The sequence below is a fragment of the Belonocnema kinseyi genome, chromosome 6 (genome assembly GCF_010883055.1).
Source record: "Belonocnema kinseyi isolate 2016_QV_RU_SX_M_011 chromosome 6, B_treatae_v1, whole genome shotgun sequence".
NCBI lineage: Eukaryota > Metazoa > Arthropoda > Insecta > Hymenoptera > Cynipidae > Belonocnema > Belonocnema kinseyi.
Window position 1 is genome coordinate 40,219,711 of NC_046662.1, and position 20,393 is coordinate 40,240,103.

At 27.3% G+C, this 20,393-nt stretch overlaps 1 protein-coding gene across 1 annotated transcript in view; it reads left to right on the forward strand.

The window, feature by feature from the left end:
• LOC117175345 (GATOR complex protein Iml1) overlaps window positions 1-20,393 on the forward strand; it is a 147,632-nt gene that overhangs the window by 91,486 nt on the left and 35,753 nt on the right. Inside the window, exons 12-13 of the mRNA XM_033365052.1 lie at window positions 484-582; window positions 8,628-8,701. Of these exons, the coding sequence (XP_033220943.1) occupies window positions 484-582; window positions 8,628-8,701 (173 nt within the window). The remainder of the gene's footprint in view (window positions 1-483; window positions 583-8,627; window positions 8,702-20,393) is intronic.

Here is a 20,393-nt window from a genome sequence, read left to right on the forward strand (position 1 = left end):
AAAAAATTACGTTTACTTCTCAGTTCACATGTCTCACTTCATTATTAATTAAACACTGTTATTATTTGTAATTACTATATAACATAACCTATATTGTTTTGATACTTGTATCCGTTTGAAGTTTCGAACGCAACCATAGAAACTCTCATAAACTTGATCCGAAGATGCACGGACTTGACGGAATGGCCAATCCGAATGAAACTTTAAAGGCGCGAAATATGAAAATACCCCTGTATAATGGCTTCTGCCCTGCTGTTATGCAATTCGGGTAGCACTCAACTCGCCATGTATGTAAGCCCCAGCGTGTCCACCCTGTATAATTGTCCTGCAATTAAAATTATTTCTCGAAAATGTAGATGTGGAGCGATTTTACTTTTCAGTTGAAGGGAAAATCATGAAAATCAAAAGGAAAAAGAAAAAGGAAAAAAAGTGTATTGATGAAAATGTAAATAGGGAAAGCGCATACAGCATGATATGTTTCAGAGTCCGACAGCTTTAGGTGGGGCCCCTACGAGAGATCCTGCCTCCCATTTGACCAGGCGAAGGCACAGTACGAGCCTGATATTTCTCACTAACCATCAGGTACTTCCTCCCCACCTGTAACCTCGATAAGTTTCAATTAATATTAAAATACTCCCTAATGTCTTCCTCAATTTGCATAATTCTCATTCAGTTTCGATCGGGACGATATTGAGCATTTTGGGACGAAAAAAAAAAATATTACGCACGGTACTCATCTACGATTAATTATCTTTAAATTTACAAGTTCCCTTTCTTTTATTTTCCCAGCACGGTCTAATATTTTTGGTTTTGTAGCGTTAACATTTCTTAAAACAATAGCACTATTCATACATATAATAACGCTTGATTAATGAATTTGCAAAATGCACACAGTTTTTTTTTATAAATTTTGAAAGTCTTACAATTTATATTTTTCTTTTCGTGTAAGTACATGAAAGGCAGTGGTGTATATTTAAAATAAAAAGTTACCTGACGTTACTTTCCATTAACTGCGTTACCATTTTATGATGGGTCGGGGGCGGGGGGCTGTAAAAGTAACGTTACGCTACCTTTTAGAATTTAGAGAAATTTTTGTGTCTATAGGACATATGGTAACGTTTCTAGATGATCAATGTTTTTGGTAGAAAATTATTCTTTTTGTATAAAAATTCTTTTTCGGTAGAAAATTAATCTTTTTCTTAAAAAATTAAACAAGTAGATTTTAAAGTTGAACTACTTTCTTAAAAAATTTTCTTTCTCTTTAAAAATTGAACTTTTTGATTGAGAGTTCTTTAATTTTATTGAAAATTCGCCTTTGTTCGTATTAAATTTATTTTTTTCTTTAAAAAATCTTTTTTTTAGCTGAAAGTTCAACTATTTGTTTCAGAATTCTTGAATTTTGTTAAAAAATCGTTGTTTTTCGGTAGAAAATTAATCTTTTTGTTTTAAAATTTAACAACTAGGATTTTAAAGTGGAACTACTTTCTTAAAAATAAAAATAAAGTAATTTTTCTTTCTCTTTAAAAATTCATCTTTCTAAGTTGCAAATTCTTGAATTTTAGTGAAAATTCATCTTTCTTTGGTAGTAAGTTAATCTTTTTGTTAAAAAAATCATTATTTTTAGTTGAAATTTTAACTTTTTGGTTAAACATTTTTTTTTCTTGGTAGAAAAGTCACCTTTTTGGTTAAAAATTTAAGTAATAGTTTTTAAACTTGAACTAGTTTCTTAAAAATCAATCAATAAGTTCTATAATGAAAATTCAACTTTTTGGTTGAGAACTCTTGAATTTTTTTTGAAAATTCGTCTTTTTGGTAGTAAAAAAATCTTTTTATTTGTAAATTCCTCTTTTGAAGTTGAAAATTGAAATTTTTTGTTGAAAATTCTTGAATTTGATTAAAAATTCGTTTTTTCAATAAAAAAATAATCTTTTAGTTTTAAAATGCATCTTTCTCATTAAAAATTTAACAATGAGATTTATATGTTGAACTACTTTCTTAAAAATTAAAAAAAGTAATTTTTCATTTTCTTTAAAAATTCAACTTTTTTGTTCAGAATTTTTAAATTTAATTTAAAATTCGTCTTTTTTGGTAGTAAATTTATCTTTTTTTTAATTAATGTTTTTTTAGTTAAAAATTTACTTTTTTGGTTGAGAACTCTTGAATTTTATTGAAAATTCGTCTTTTTGGTAGTGAAGAAATTTTTTTGTTTATAAATTCTTCCTTTTTAGTTAAAAATTCAAATTTTTTGTTGAGAATTTTATTGATTTTGATTAAAAATTCGTGGAAAATTAATCTTTTAGTTTAAAAATGCATCTTTTTGGGTAAAAATTTAACGTTTTGGTTTAGAATTCTTGAATTTTAATTAAAATCCGTTAAAATCTTTTTTATTTGAAAATTTAACTGTTAGGTTGAAAATTCTTTAAATTTGTAATTTTTTGTTGTTGTGTGCAAAAGTTATATTTTTGGCAAGAGTAAAGTCATTTACTTATGACTTCTTTTGGAATTTTATTTAAAATTCAACTTTTTGGTTGAGAACTCTTGAATTTGATTGAAAGTTCGTCTTTTTTTGGTAGTGAATAAATCTTTTTGTTTGTAAATTCTTCTTTTTTAGTTGAAAATTCAAATTTTTTGTTGAGAATTCTTGAATTTGATTAAAAATTTCGTTTTTTCAGTAGAAAATTAATCTTTTAGTTTAACAATGCATCTTTTTGGTTAAAAATTTAACAACGAGATTTAAATGTTGAACTGCTTTCTTAAAAATTAAAAAAAATTAATTTTTCTTCAAAAATTAAACTGTTTGGTTCAGAAGTTTTCAATTTGATTGAAAATTCGTCTTTTTTGTTTAAAAATTAATCTTTTTTAGTTGAAAATTTAACGTTTCGGTTGAGAACTCTTGAATTTTATTGAAAATTCGTCTTTTTTGGTAGTGAATAAATCTTTTTTCGTTAAAACTTCAAATGTTTGTTTAAGAATTCTTGAATTTGGTAAAAAACTCGTTTTTTTCGATAGAAAATTAATCTTTTTGTTTAAAAATACATTTTTTTTGTTAAAAATGTTTACAGCCAGGTTTAAATGTTGAACAACTTTTTAAAAAATAAAAAAAAGTAATTTTTCTTTCTCTTTAAAAATTCAACTTTTTGGTTCAGAATTTTTTAATCTGATTGAAAATTCGTCTTTTTTGGTTGTAAATTAATCTCTTTGTTCAAAAATTCATCTTTTTTAGTTAAAAATTTAACATTTTAGTTGAGAATCCTTCAATTTCATTGAAAATTCGTCTTTTTTTGTAGTGAATAAATCTTTTTGTTTATAAATCCTCCTTTTTATGTTAAAAGTTAATTATTTGGTTCAGAATTCTTGAATTTTGTGAAAAATTCGTTTTTTTTTTCTAATATAAAATTAATCTTTTTGTTTAAAAATGTATTTTTTTAGTTAAAAATTTAACAACTAGGTTTTAAACTAAAACTACATTCTTAAAAATAAAAAAAATTTCTTTCTTCGAACTTCAACTTTTTAGTTGAGAATTTTGGAATTTTATCGAAATTTTGTATTTTTTGGTAGTGAATTAATCTTTTTGTTTGAAAAATCATCTTTTTTAGTTTAAAAGTTAACTATTTTGCTGAGAATTCTTGAATTTCATTGAAAATTCGCCTGTTTTGGTAGTAAAATAATCTTTTTGTTTAAGATTGTATCTTTTTAGTTGCAAATTCTTGAACTTAAGTGGAAATTCGTCTTTTTTGGCAGTGAATTGATGTCCTTTATTAAAAATTCATCTTTTTTGTAGAAAATTTAACTGTTTGATTGAAAAGTTTTTAGTTTTGTTAAAAAAAATTTATTTCTACAAAATTTATATTTTTATTTAAAAATGTAACGACTAGGTTTTAAAGTTGAATTAAACCAGATTTTTTTTTAAATTCAACTTTTTGGTTGAGAACTCTTGAATTGTATTGAAAAATCGTCGTTTTTGGTATTAAATTAATCTTTTTGTTTATAAATTCTTATTTTTTAGTTGAAAATTCAACTTTTTGGTTGACAATTCTTGAAAATAATTCAAAATTGTTTTTTTTTTTGTATTAGAAAATTAATCTTTTAGTTCAAATATTCATATTTTTGATTGCGAATTCTTGAATTTTATTAAAAATTGTTTTTTTGTTAGTAGAAAATTCATCTCTTAGTTTAAAAATTCATCTTTTTGATTGAGTATTCTTGAATTTTTTGGAAAATTTGTCTTTTTGCTGGTAAATGAACCTTTTTGTTTGAAAATTTATCTTTTTCAGTTGAAATTTCAATTTTTTTGGTATAGTGTTCTTGAATTTGATTTAAAAATCGTCTTTTTTGGTAGTAAATTAATCTTTTTGTTTAAAAATTCTTTTTTTTATTTGAAAATACAACTTTCTGGATTCTAAAATTCTTGAATTTTATTTAAAAATTCGTCTTTTTGTTATTAAATTAATCTTTTTGGTTAAAAATTTAACAACTTTGGTGAAAATTCTTTTTTTTTTCAGTTTTAAACTGAAAAATTAACTAATCCATTTATTGTTGAAAATTTATTCTTTGTATTGTATTTGTTAAAATTTCAACCATCCGGTAGAAAATTAATTTATTTTGTTGAATAGTCCTCTTTTTGGGTAGAAAATTAACCTTGTTTGTTGAAAATCCTACTTTTTGGTTGAAAATTCATATATTTTGTTAAAAATTCATCTTTTTGAATAGAAAATTAGTCTTGTTTGTTGAGAGTTCAACTTTTTGTTTGATAATTCAACTATCTTGTTAAAAAATTAATTTTTCTTGGTTGAAAATGAAATTTTTTGATATAAACTCAATTGTGTCATAACAATTTGCTCTTTTTGTCTTATGAGTGCAAATATTTGATTGAATTTTAATATTTTTTGTTTAGAATTTCAAATATTTGATTGAAAATTTATACTTGTATGCTGTAAATTTAACTATTTGGTTAGAAATTGAACTATTTTGTTATAAATCTAATTATTTTGAAAAATTTAACTATTTTGTTAAAGTTATAATTTTTGGTCGAAACTTTTGTTTGGTTAAAAGTTATTAATTTTTTTTTAATTTGACTTTTTGTGTTGAAAATTCATCTATTTGGGTAGAAAATCTTATTGGGTTGAAAATACAACGCAGTTTGTGGATGGTCCATAAATCTAAAAATTTTGCGTATGATAAGAAAATGACACTACACCACTGATGAAAAGTGGGAGAGAGATTTAATTTTTTATACAAAAATAATCTCCTTTCGCCTCTTTCATGTTCTGATTATAAGAAAAATATAGTAAAATTTTCATCGTTTGCACCCACGATTTTGCAATGCTTGTCATTTTTTATTTACCTTAAATTACACTTGAAATTTCTGCTTTTTTTATTTAATGCAGAAATGTTGTTAATACTTTTCAGGGTATATTCAAACAATAAGATAGAGTTTTTCCTTAATTATTTGATATCCGATCTAAAAAGGTTGCGCGGTAAAATTAAAACTGTTGAGTTGTTTAATAAAGTTATTGTAAATATTATGTTTTTTATGATTGTACTTTCGCCGGCAATTATAAATTTTAAAACCGAATTTTAGTATTAAATCAGAAAGTTTCGAAGAAGACTTAAATTTCCTAAAAATTGTAGGTTTTAGTTTTTTTTTCGCCGGATATTGGTATTTTTAATAAAAAATCATCAAGATTCGCAATTTTAAACAATTTTAGGTCATGTAGGCTTTTTACAGATGAAATGTGCATTTCATTAGTAATAAGAAATTTTCGATTTAAAAGATTTAAACCTTTTGAATTTTTATTTTTTATTTCAAAGTTTCATAATTTTCAACAATTTTAGCTTGCATTAGCGTTTTACTCTTAAAAAATTGGTATTTTACGTATTTTAAACCTAAAATCATTATAATTAGAACAAAATTTATAGGCTTTTAACCATTTTGAATTATTTCAGTGTTTTTCATTGGAAATTGGTATTATGATTAGTAAAGACGACATTTTTCAATTCGCATATTTGAACAATTTTAGCTTATATTGTCGTTTTGTGCTAAAAATTTGTATTTTATAACAAAAATAGTTATATCGAAAAATATTTATAATTCTAAACAATTTTCTGTTATGTTAGTATACTTCGTGAGAAGTTATTGTTTTTTTTTATACAAAATTATTAGATTGCAAAGAATTTTTACAATTTTTTTTTAATAACTGTAGTGTAATGTTAGTGTGTTTCACTTGAAATTTGTATCTATATAAACAAAAAGTCATTAAATTAATGATTTTCATTTTTAACATTTCAAAGAAGTGTAATAACTTTTGAACAATTTAAGGTTACTTTGGCGGTTTACTTCGAAAATTGGAATTTTGGACAAAAATTATCATTTGAACAAGATTTAGAATCTTTGAAGAATTTCGGATTATATATTTTGTTTCGTCGAAAAATCGTATTTTTAATTAAAAAATTTGTATTTTAAAAAATATTTGTAATTTTCTGAACAATTTTTGGTCTACGTTAACTTTTTTTAACCGAAATCGATCATTTTAACCCTCAAAGTGCATACATTGTAAAATTCACGGTAAAGTGCATCGTGGGTGTTAAACACCCCAGCGAATTTAATCATGTATTGTTTAACCCCTATTGAATATTTTGCCTCTATAAAATTATGCCTTATAGTCCAAGGTATCTTTTATAAGGCAGAGTGGATTTTATAGCCATTTATTTATTTTAAGTTTGTTAAAAAATTATTGAAAAAAGTGAAAAAATGTGTTTTTACTTATTAATTCATAACCCTCGCAATTTTAATTATTTTAACCTGAAAATTTATGACTATGCTTTTGAAATAGTGTACTTTCATAAAAAAATATTGCAACATGGGTGCTTTCAAAAAAGATAAGAGTTTGAAAATTTCTTGGGGTGTCTGACACCCACAATGCACTTCAAGTGTTAAACAGGAAACATTAAATTTATATATTAATTCTCAAGTCAAGATATTAACTTTCGTCAATTATCAAAACCAATTGTCCTTTCTTTTCTTGTATATTATTTTAGATAATAGATAATATGAAATAAAAAAATATTGTAGAAATAATTATTTTATGTTTTAATTACTTAGAGGTTTTATTTTTTTCTTGTTATTTAAATAGAATATAATTGTAGTCAAAAAGTAGAGTTTTATTTTAAAATGGACTTTGTGTCGTTTCGATTGAAATTTTTTTCGATTATTGAAAATTCATATATAACTCTTGAACAAAAAATTAATAATGTTTTAAGTTTATTTTTAAAATTTACAAAAAACCGGGAATTGGATTCAGTCACCAGGATTTTTTTTCGCGAATGTACTAATATGCCAATTAAAAGTGGTTACAATTATTCTGACATGGAACAGGGAAATTTCGAAAAAAAAAATTTTTAATTGCGACATAGAATTTCAATGAAGAAATATAATTTTACGTTTAGTACAGTCAATTTTCGCAAGGAATTACAATTTTCATTTCAGGACAGGAAGTTTCCGAAATAAATTACATTAAATGTAGGGCGGGAATTTCATAAAAGAATTAGAATTCTGAGTTTGGACTCGGAATAAATAAATTAAATATAAAAAAGTTCCGCAGAGTTATCATTTTCCTTCGTAAATAATTATAATTTTCTTTTGGAACAGGTAATTTTTACGTGGAACGGGAAATTTGAGCAAAAATAATTTTAATTCAGATTTTTAAAAAGGGGCTTTATAAAAACAATCCTTCTTCAAGTCCAGAATTATCATGATTTACAAAATTCTTTGTTTCAAATCAGAATTGTAATTCTTATTATGAAAAATTATCGGATGTTCAAAGTCAGAATTATAATGCTTTTCTAAAATTGCGAGTGCTTTAAATTTCATTTTGTTAAATTTAACAATTTTCAAGTGAAATATTTTCTTTTTAAATTTATTGAATAGGAAATTTTTTTATTTTATCAACTTGAAATTATGAAAAATGTGTTTTCTCTTAAAAAATTTGGAATTATATAATTTTTATTGTAAAAATTCGAGAAAGCTTATCAATTTAAATATTTAAAAAAATTATTTATTTCTAAACATTTAAATCTTTCAATTTTAAGATTTACAATTTTTCAACATTTTTAACGCTTTAATTTAGAAACACTTTTTAAATTGCCCTTATTAACAAACTGTCATGAATACACTTTTTCAATAAAATGTCTATTTCAATTTAATATTTAATATTTTGATTGTTAACAATAGTTTTTTTGCTTTTAATTTTTAGGAATAAAATACCCGAAATAAAAATAGGGAACATATCAATTTTTGTTAGAATATTCCCTGATATTTGAAAAATGGTTGTTAAGTGTCCCCTGCATTTGATGTATTTAAAAAAAGACCTCGTAGTTTGTCGTTATTCCTTAATGCAAAATTATGGGTGATAATCTCATTAAAAATCAAATGGAATATTTGATTATGATGAGTATTCGATTTTTTGAGATACTAAAAATACGAAAGAGATTAATAATTAAATCTAATAACAATTTCTAATTGGATTCTCTCAATGTCGATAATTTTCCTCCCCAAATAAAGCTGCTCCACAGAGCCTAAAATTATTTTTCCTCGGTAATTATCACCTTTTTGTCCTGAACCTTTACAGACGAGTCTTGTTGGCAGTTCTCCGTTCAGGGAGAGACTGGGAAGCAATCGTCTGCCTGAAAAACCACGACCAAGGTTCGATATTCTCATTTAATTAGCGAGTGTAGCTTTTCTGCTTGGTTTCAGTTTAAGCAGGCTGTGAATTCTTTCCTATCGAACTGCCACTCTACACTCACTGGTTGCTGGTTCTATATTGTTTCAACATTTATTGTGATTTTATCATTTCAGTACACTCGTGAGATCCCAAAAAGATCCTCAAATTTTCTACAATTCTGTTGCACATGATTTTATGACACTTTAGCTTAGGGGCCGTACATTAATTACGTAACAGATTATAGGCCCATGTAATAAACCGTAAAAAAATATTTCTTACCCCACCCCTCTTACTGTACGTAATTTTTAGTTTACAAAAATGTTTTGCTTGTTATTGCTGAAAGAATTAGGCAGAGTACCCTTTTTTTTCAACATTTTTTTTTCAAAATTTTCAAAATTCACTTATTTTTCTTTGACTAATTTTTCGTTTTCCTTGATCATTAAGATTTAAATATCAGCATTTTAATCTGGTAATATTTTAACTTAGAATCTTTCATAAACAGAATAAAACAGAATTTCAGATATCAATTTATAATTTTCATATCTAATTATTTATTTTAAACAAAATTAAATGTATTTTCCGATATAGAAGATGACTTTTTAACATAATACTTGAACTTTCAAGAAAATTATTTAATTTTGAACATACAAGTTAAATGCTTAACCTAAGAAGATTAATTCCCAACAAAAAAGTGTCATTTTTTATATTTCAATCGAAAAATACATAATTTACGCACAAAAAATTTGAAGACCAAAAAGACGAATTTTCAGCAAGTAAAGATTTTTCACTAAGGAAGAAATAAAACTTTAAAAATTTTAACCTTCAAGCCAGAAGACGAATTTTATCTAAAAAATTGAATTTTCAAACCAAAACTATGACTTTTCAGCAAAAAATTAATCTTTTACGAAACTGATGCATTTTTACCCAACAAACATGAAATTTCAAACCAAGGAAGTTATTTTCTTACCAGACAGAGAATTTACGATTAAAGAACATAAATCTTTAAAAATATTTCAGTTGACTTTTGACGATCAAAATTTGAACTTTTAAACAAGAAATAAGTTTCTACCAAAAAAAAATTAATTTTTAATCCAAAAAGATGCATTTTCAATCACAACTTTTTAACTTTTAAACCAAGACTTGTTAATCAAATAATTTCATGTTTAACCAAACAATTGCATTTTTATCCAAAAAAGATGAAATTCTCAAAACAGATGAATTTTTCATTAAGAAAAAAAGAGTTGAATTTTGATCCAAAAAAGATTCCAGTTGAATTTTCAAGATCAAAATATGAATTTTTCAACAAAAAATAAGTTTCTGCGAAAAAATTCAATTTTCAATAAAAAAAAACGAATTTTTACAACCAATTAGGACGAATTTTTAACAAAATAGTTCAATTCCCTACCAAATAGTTTCATTTCAATCCAAAAAGGTGACATTTTTAATAAAACAGATGCATTTTAAATGAAAAACGACCAATTTCCTTTTTTAAAATGAAATTTCTTTCAGAAAGAAATTTCAGTTCATTTTTCAACACCGAAATGTAAATTTTAAACAAAAAGTCAATTTTCTACGAAAAAAATTGAATTTTCAATCCAAAAAGCCGCGTTGTCAATCAAAAAGTATGACTTTTTACCCAATATTTTAATTTTTAACCAAACAGGTGCTTTTTTATTAAAGGAAGGTGAATATCTTAAAACAGATGAATTTTTAATTTAAAACAATAAAATAAAAATAGTTGAATTTTTATCCAAAAAAGATAAAATTGAATTTACAATTCAAAAAGATGAATTTTTTATCACCAAAAAGGACGAATTTAAAAAAAGTTGAGTTCTCTACCAAATAGTTGCATTTTTATCCAAGAAAAATTAAATTGATTTTCAAACACATGAATTTTTAATAAAAAACGACAAATTTTCTTTTTTTGAATGAACTTTCATCCAGAAAAGTTTTCAGTTCATCTCTGAACACCAAAATGTAAATTTTAAACAAGCAAATTTTCTACGAAAAATTAAGTTTTTAATCCAAAAAGACGAATTTTTTCCAATTGAATTTTCAATCCAAAAAGCCGCATTTCTGACCAAAAAGGATGAATTTTTACCGGATATTTTAATTTTTAACCAAACAGTTGCATTTTTATCCAAGAAATGTGAAATTCTCAAAAAAAGAAGAATTTTTAATTAAAAAAAAAGAATAAAAAATAAAATAGTTAAATTTTCATCCAAAAAAGATTCCATTAGAGTTTTCAAGATCAAAATAGAAATTTTTTAACAAAAAATAAGTATCTAGGATAAAAATTGAATTTTGAATCCAAATAGACGAACTTTTTACCACCAAAAAGGACGATTTTTTAACAAAATAGTTGAATTCTCTACCAAATAGTTGCATTTATATCAAAGAAAAATTAAATTGATCTTAAAACAGATGACTTTTTAATAAAAAACATCAAATTTTCTTGTTTTAAATGAACTTTCATCCAAAAAAAAATTAAGTTCATTTTTTAACAACAAAATATTCAATTCAAACAAAAAGTCAATTTTCCAAGAAATAGTTGAATTTTCAACAAAACAATTGGATGTTTTTTCAAGAAAGATGCAATATTTCTGCTAAAAAGATGAACTTTTAAAATAAAAAGACAAATTTTCAGAAAAAAAATTTTCACTAAAAAATATTTTCGGTGGACTCATCAGAAACAAGATATGAATTTTAAACAAAAGGTTAATTTTCAACGAAAAGAGTTGAATTTTGAACCAAAAAAGAATTTTAACAAAACAGTTGAATTTGGAACCAGAAAGGCTGCCTTTTTAAGAAAATTGTTAAATTTTCAACCAAATGACACAATTTATAACTAAAAAGATAATCTTTAGGAGAAAGTTTTTGCGAATTAAAAAAAATTACGTACATAAGTGAAGGACCCTCTATTGTAACAAATTGTAACAAAACTTCTCGCCCCCCCCCTTGAGCTGTTACTTATTTTAATTACGGTCCCTCATTGGTTTTTGTAGTTGCAGATTAGTGTGGAGTGTGGAGAATTATTCGAGAATGGGATTGTCCACTTCTTTACATTTTGCTTTTTTTGCATGCGTTTTCTTTAAATATGTAAATTAACTATTAACCAAAAGTGTTAACATTAATTCGACAATACATTGGCATATAGTGATTTACAAGGAATTCACTCTCATTTCAGCAATAGACGTTTTTGTAGTTACAAACTAATTTAGTTGCTAGTGTTTAAATAATATATCGCTGATACATACACCACCATTATTTTTTATAAACTGTTTTCAGGGTGGCCGCAAGTCAGGTAAAACCTGGAAATCAGGAAAAAAATCAGGGAATTTTGTTGGTCAGAAAACTAAAAATTGCAATCAGGACTGACACACAGTGACTTGAGGGAACTTTTTATTTCTCAATTCACTTTTTAGATCACTGCAATCACTCTTGCATTCAGTTATATACATATTTTTGAATTTTCTTGAATTCTTATGAAATCTTTTAGGATGTTTTCAAACATTCCAAAACATTTTTAATATATGTCAATAATTTGAAAGGATTTTAAAGGTTTTAGGGGTTTTAAAAAATTCCAAGGAATTTTTAAGAGCTTTAAACAGTTTTAAGGTATTTGATATGTTTTAGGGTATTGAACAAGATTTCAATAAATTTTTAATAGATTTCAATAATTTTACGGGATTTCAAAGGCTTTTAAAGCTTTTATGGCTTTTTCAAAAATACCAAGGAATATTCAAGAACTTTGAAAAGTGTCAAGGGATTTCAAACGATTTAAAATATTTTAGGGTATTTTTAAAAATTCTTAAAATTGTTTAACATATTTCAGTCGCTTGAAAGAATTTCAAATGATTTCAAAGAATTTTGGGCATTTTTCAAATTTTATGGAATTTTCAAGAGATTTAAAAAGTTTCAAAGGATTTCGAAAGATTTAAAATATTTAAGGGCATTTTAAATTATTAAAAGATATTTTTAATATATTCCAGTGAAATAATACCTTACAGGGTTTTATAATATATTTATGGATTTCAAAGAATTTATTCACAAGAATGCAGAGATTTCGTAGAATTAAAAAAATAGTCAATTATTTTAAGGCATTACTAATGATTTAGGATCTTTAAAATGTTCCAAGGAATTTTGAATTGATTTCTATTTTTAGAAGGGATTTCAAAGAATTTAAAAAATTTAAGCGTATTTCTAAAAATGCATCCAAGGAACTTTCAAGAGCTCTAAAAATTTTCCAGATATCAAAAGATATTCATTGCTTTAAATATTGTAGATTATTTTAAAAGATCCCTATGAATTTGTTATAGATTCAATCATTTGGAGGGGTTTTAAAGGATTTCAAAGATTTTAGTTTTTTTTTTCAATTCCCAAGATATTTTCAAAAGATTTAAAAAGTTTTAAAGAATTTCAAAATATTTCTAAAATTTTTTGAGCATTTTAATGTACTACGAAGAATTTTATATATATTTTAATAATTTTAAGGTATTCCAAAGTATTTTAGAGATTTGAGGTTTTTCTACATTTCCAGGAATTTTTAAAAGTTTCAAGGGATATACAAAAATTTGAAATATCTTAGGTTATTTTAAAAGATTCCAATAAGTTTTTAATAGGTTTCAATAATTTGAAGGACTTTCCAAATATTTCAAAGTTTTAGGGTATTTTGAAATCTGTCATGGAGTTTTAAAAAGCTTAAAAAAGATTTAAGTTTCAAGTGGTATTAAAAAATTTGAAATATTTTGATTAAGTTCAAAAGATCCTAATGATTTTTTAAAAATATATTTCAATAATTTTAAGGAATTTAAAAATATTTCAAATCTTTTAGGGTATTTTTAAAATTCCCGAGAGATCTTCAAGAGATTAAAAAATTTTTAAAGGATTTCCAAAGATTTCAAAATATTTAAAATATTCTAATGTTTTTTAAGAGATTCGAAAGAATTTTAAAAGATTTCAATGATATGAAGATTTTAGGTTTTCTTATAAATATTTTAGGGAGTTTTAAAGAGCTTTAAAAAGTTTCATGGAATTTGAAAAGATTTTAAAGGATGTGAAATATTTTAAAGAATTAAAGGCTTTTAACAATTTATTTGATTTTTTATCTATAATATTTTAATAAAGTTCAAACAATTTATTTACAAGAAGTTAGGTATTTCGTAGGGTTTCGAAGATTGGAAGAGGTTTTCAAATAATTTTTTCACAAATTCTCTTGATTTTTTTTATTTTACTTGAAATTTTCTAAAACCAATAAACGCGGTGAATTTTTGTTTTTTGTATTTCTTACGGTATTTAATTAATTTTTCCATATTTTGTAATTGTTTTCAATTCATCTTAAACTTTTATCAATTTCATCGAATTTTGCTCTTTTCTCGTAAATTTGGTTTAATTCACTCAAATTTTAATAAAATTAATTAATTAAGAAGAACATTGGACACATTATTGTCGCAGATCAGTCACTTTTATTAACTTTTTATGTTAGCAATTAGTCACTTTTTTGTTTTAAATACAGAAAAGTACATTTTTCACTTTTTCAAATAAATTACTGTGGCAGGTCTGAATATAATAAATTATAAATTATTTTATTATATTGATAAAAGATTGTATATTAAAAATGCTACAAGCATTTAAATATTAATAATCAGGGAAAATAAAAAATTATTCAGGGAAAAGTCAGGGAATTTTAAAAGGTGAGTTTTGCGGCCACCCTCTCTTTTCTTGCTCGTTTATTTCTCGAATTCCCTAGTTTTATTATGTTATTTTTTATAATTCTGTTGGTACCTTGATGTAGAATTAACTTTTTTTTGAAAATAGTAGGCTGATTTTAAAATGCATTATTGGTTTTGAGTGAGTGAATGAGGGGTTCTCTGTACAGGAGAAGCACTTATTGAACTCAACTTTGATTGTCCGCACGACCCTTGACACTCCTCGCCTCATACCAAACAGGTTGGTTTTTTATTTTTCTCAATTCTTTTTCAGTTTGAGAATTTCAGATTTTCCGAAAATTAAAAAAATCAGTGAAATTTTCTGCTTTAAATAAATTTTTAATTGAAATCTTTGCTTATGGGTTGTTAAAAAAATATTAAGAATTTCGCTGAACATTAAATTTTGAAATCTTTTTTTCAAATAATTGTTTGCCTCTTAAAAAAATTTTCAGCTCTTTGGCATCGACCCTTAAAAGTGAACATTATGTCATGCTTTAGAATTTATTTAGAATTTATTCCTGAAAAAATTGTTTTATTATAACAATATTATGCTATTTCTAAACTTATTTACATTTCTCGTTTTTTCCCTGTTTGCAAGAAATTTCCCCTTTTTCTCGTTTTTTCGCTTAAATGCGAACTGAAATAATAGAACCAAATAAGAAAATTCCACAATTTTTTCTCAAAAGTCAATTATTTTTTACTGAAAAGTCTACTAGTATATTATTGGTTAAAAATTCATCTTTTTGGTTTTGAACATTCGTTACTTTTTTGTTGAAAATTAATTTTTTGACCTGAAAATATAATTATTCCATTCCTTGTTCTTTTTGTAGAAAATTGAACTATTTGTTGGAGATTCAACTTTGTTTTACAAAATTAACATTTTCGAGTTAATAATAAAACTATTTTGTGAAATTTTCGTCTCTTATGCTTAAAACGCAAAATTTTGAATTAACTTTTTTTTTTATTGCTCAAAAATCTTTTTTGATTTAAAGTTCAACTCTTTCGTTGAAAATTCGTCTTTTTGGTCCAAAATTCAAATGTTTTGTCAAACATTCGTCTTTTTGGATAATCTTTTTTTGTTGAAGGTCAATTATTTTTTATTTGAAAAGCTTACTATTATATTTTTTGTTCCGAATACATCCCTTTTGGTTAAAGAATTTAATTATTTTGTTCAAGAGTTCCACTATTTTTTTAAAAGTCATCTTTTTTGGTTGAAAATTTAACTGTTTTCTTACAAATTCGTCTTTTTGGGTAGAAATGTGACTTTTTTAGTTTATAGTTTTAATTATTTAAGTTTATTCATTAATTTAATTCATTTCAAATATATACAAAAAATTTTAGTTGAAAATTCAACTGTTTTCTTGTAAATTAGTCTTTTTGGGTTGAAAATGAAACTACTTTGGTAGACAATTTTACTATTTAATTGACAATTAAACTATTTTGTTGAAAATTCTACTATTTTCTTAAAATGTGACCTTTATTGGTAGAAAATCTAATTCTCTTGTTAAAGATTTTTTTATATAGAATATTCTTGCTTTTGGATTGAAAATTATTTTTTGTTTGTAAAATATGTCATCTTTCTTGCTAATTGTTTATTGAATAAAAATCTAACTATTTTGTTGAAAATTTGATTATCTTGTTGAAAATTCAATTATTTTGTTAAAAATTAAACAATTTTTTCAAAAACTTAATTATTTATTTGAAAATTCCTTTATGTTGTCAAAAAGGGGTCCATATCATGTCACATGCGGCAAGTCTCTCTGCGGCGAGTCTCACCTGCGGCATGTCACATCTGCTGAATGTCTCATCTGCGGTAAGTCACAACTGCGGCATGTCACATCTGTGGCATGTCACCTCTGCGGCATGTCACAACTGCGGCATCTCTACCCAGCGGTTTCTCACCCGCGCGGCATTTCTCACTGTGAAATTGACATTTTTGCGACATCTCTCAACACTAAAATTCTCTCACTTCCAAAAAATGTTTAATGTCCAATTAAAAATGGCTAAACTGAGGCAAGTCTACCTAGACTAGTTGTCTTCCCGGTGGCATCTCTCCCCCGGAAAAATTTTTGGGTTCATATTAAAATAATAAAACTGCGGCAAGCCTCTCGGAGCTAATTGTTACATCTGTGGCATTTCCTACCAGCGAAAAGTCTCCCCAGTGGCATCTCTCACCCGTGGAAAAATGTTCAAATCCAAATCAGTCTCCCACGACTGATTGTCACACCTGCGGCATCTCTCCCCTGCCGCAAAACTCCCCAGCGGCATCTCCCATTCAGGAAAAATTTTGCAATTCACATGAAACTGGCAAAACTGAGGCAAGTCTCCCAGAATTAATTGTCACATTCGCAGCATCTCTCATCAGCGGCAAGTCTCCCCAGCGGCATCTCTCCCCCAAGAAATATTTTTAAGCACTTCCAAAGATGACGTAACTGCGGTAAGCCTCCTCAGCGGCATCTATCTCCCGAAAAAACTTGTTAAGTACTTCTAAAGGTGGAACAACTACAGCAAGTCTCTCCAGCGGCATCTATCACTCAAAAAAATTTGTTCAGTACTTCCAAACATGGTAAAAATGCGGCAAGTCTCCCCAGCGGCATCTCTCTCCCAAGCAAATTTTGTGAGGACTTTTAAAAATGGCAAAAGCGCGTTAAGTCTTCCCAGCGGCATCTCTTCCGCAAGAAAAATTTTTTAAGAACTTCTAAAAATGGCAAAAGTGCGGCAAGTCTCCCAAGCGGCATCACACCCCCAACAAATTTTCTAATTAGTTTTAAAGATGGCAAAAATGCGGCAAGTCTCTCCAGTGGCATCTCTCACCCAAGAAAATTTTTAAAGGACTTTTAAAAATGGCAAAAGTGTGGCAAGTCTTCCCAGCAGCATTTCGCCCCCATGAATATTTTTTAAGAACTTCTAAAAATAGCAAAAGTGCGGCAAGTCTCCCCAGCGGCATCTCTCTCCCAAGAAAATTTTTTTGAGGACTTTTAAAATTGGCAAAAGCGCGGCAAGTCTCCCCAGCGGCATCTCTTCCCCAAGAAAATTTTTTAAGAACTTCTAAAAACGGCAAAAGTGCGGCAAGTCTCCCAAGCGGCATCACACCTCAAACAAATTTTCTAATTAGTTTTAAAGATGGCAAAAATGCGGCAAGTCTCCCCAGCGGCATCTCTCCCCCAAGAAAATTTTTTGATACTACTTGCCGCAGTTTTTCCATATTTGGAAATAATTACAAAATTGTATAGGGATATAGATTCCGCTGGGAAGACTAGCTACAGTTTTACCATCCTTAGAACTGATTAGAAAATTTTCTTGTGGGAAAGATGCCGCTGTAGACTTGCCGCACTTTTTCCATTTTTAGATGTCCTCACAAAATTTTCTTGGGGGAGAGATGCCACTGGAAAGACTTTCCACATTTTTGCCATCTTAAAAACTACTTAGAAAATTTGTTGGGGGAGAGATGCCGCTGGGGAGACTTCCCGCATTTTTGCCATTTTTAGAATTCCTTACAAAATTTTCTTGGGGGAGAGTTTGCTGCACTTTTGCCATTTTTAGAAGTTCTTAAAAAATATGCATGGGGGAGAGATGCCGCTGGGGAGACTTGCCGCATTTTTGCCATCTTTGAAACTACCTAGAAAATTTGTTAGGGGAGAGATGCCGCTGGAGAGACTTGCTGCTGTTACGTCATCTTTGGAAGTGCTTAAAAATATTTCTTGTTGGGAGATGCCGCTGGGGAGACTTACCGCTGATGAGGGATGCTGCGAATGTGACAATTAATCCTGGGAGACTTGCCTCAATTTTTCTAGTTTGATGTGGATTGAAAAATTTTTCCCGAATGAGAGATGCCGCTGGGGAGTCTTGCCGCGGGCGAGAGATGCCGCGGGTGTGACAATCAGTCGTGAGAGTCTTGTCACACTTTTGCTACTTTGATGTGGATTTAAACATTTTTCCACGGTTGAGAGATGCCACTGGGGAGACTTTTCGCTGGTAGGAGATGCCGCAGATGTGACAATTAGTTCCGGGAGGCTTGCCGCAGTTTGAATATTTTAATATGAACCCGAAAAAATTTTCCGGGAGAGACATGCCACCGGGAAGACCAGGAAGTCCAGGGAGTTCCTCAGTTTAGCCATTTTAAATTGGACATTAAACATTTTTTGGAAGGGAGAGATGCCACTGGGAGAATTTTTACTGGTGAGAGATGCCGCAAAAATGTCAATTTCACAGTGAGTAATTCCGCGCGGGAGAGAAACCGCTGGGTAGAGATGCCGCAGTTGTGACAAGCCGCAGATGAGGCATGCCGTACATGTGACATGCCGCAGAGGTGACATGCCATAGATGTGACATGCCGCAGTTGTGATTTGCCGCAGATGAAACATTCCGCAGATGTGACAAGCCTCAGATGTGACATGCCGCAGATGTGACATGCCCCAGATGTGACATGCCGCACAGAGACTTGCCGCATGTGACATGATATGGACCCGGTAAAGTCCTCTTTTTTGTTGAAAGTAAATTATTTTTAGTTTAAAAGTGTACTCTTAGATTTTTTGTTCAAAATTCATCTCTTAGTTAAAAAATTTAATTTTTTTTTTTGAAAATTCAACTACTTTATTAAAAAGTCATCTTTATTGGTTGCATATGTAACCACCTACTTGAAAATTATTTTAGTTTCTTTGTTTATTTAACTATGTATTTGGTTGAGAATTTAACTATTTGGTTAAAAATTAACTTTTCTGTTAAAAATTAATATTTTTGGGTTAACAATTTATAATTTGATATAATATAAAAATAGTCTGCTGGGCTTAAAATTTCAACATTTTGGTCAAAAATTCAACTATTTGGTCGAAAAATTCACGGTTTGTTTATTATTAAATTTTTTTGATGAAATTTCCAATGTTTCATAGAAAAATGGTCTTTTTGGCTTCAAAATTCAACAATTGTACATAAACCCAAACTATTTGATTAAAAAAGGAAAATTCAACTACTTGGTTAAAAATTCAAATTTTTATTAAAATATTGTATGTTTTGGTTGAAAGGTTTTTGATTCTAAATGCAACTGTCTGGTTAAAAATTAATTCTTTTTGTGTTGAAAATTCAACTACTTGAATAAAAATAAATTTTTTCGCTGAAAATTTATCTTCTCGGGGTAGAAAGTAAAATGTTCTGAAGCCTGAATTAAGGATTAATTAATTCTCTTTAAAATTAAACATCTCTTCGTTTCAAAAATACTACTCACGAAATCATAATGAAATTGAAAAAAAAAACAAATATTGCAGGTCCATCAGGCCATCAACTACTACAATCACAATCAATCACAACTGTATGTTATTCGTTATCATCATGTTCTAATTTTTCCCTTTCGCAACTTCTCTTTGCATGCGTAAAATTGTCTCTGCACTTTCTTTTATAATTTATACAAGTAGGGGCCACCTTCCTACAGTGGATAATTATTATTTAAAAGTCCGAATATATGTAAAATAATTAATATAATTTAATCAACAGTCAAGACACTATTAACACGTACACTGGTGCGAATTGGCTTGTTTACAATGTTAATATTAATGATTTTATATAATGAACATATAATAAACAACTAGCATATATTACACATATTTAACATATACAGGGTGGACACGCTGGGGCTTACATACATGGCGAGTTGAATGCTATCCGAATTGCATGACAGCAGGGCAGAAGCCATTATACAGGGTTATTTTCATATTTCGCGCCTTTAAAGTTTCATTCGGATTGGCCATTCCGTCAAGTCCGTGCATCTTCGGATCAAGTTTATGAAGTTTCTATGGTTGCGTTCGAAACTTCAAATGGATACAAGTGTCAAAACAATATAGGTTATGTTATATAGTAATTACAAATAATGACAGTGTTTAATTAATAATGAAGTGAGACATGTGAACTGAGAAGTAAACGTAATTTTTTTTTCTTTGCTAATACCATTATAGAATAGCTGCTCAGTGACAAA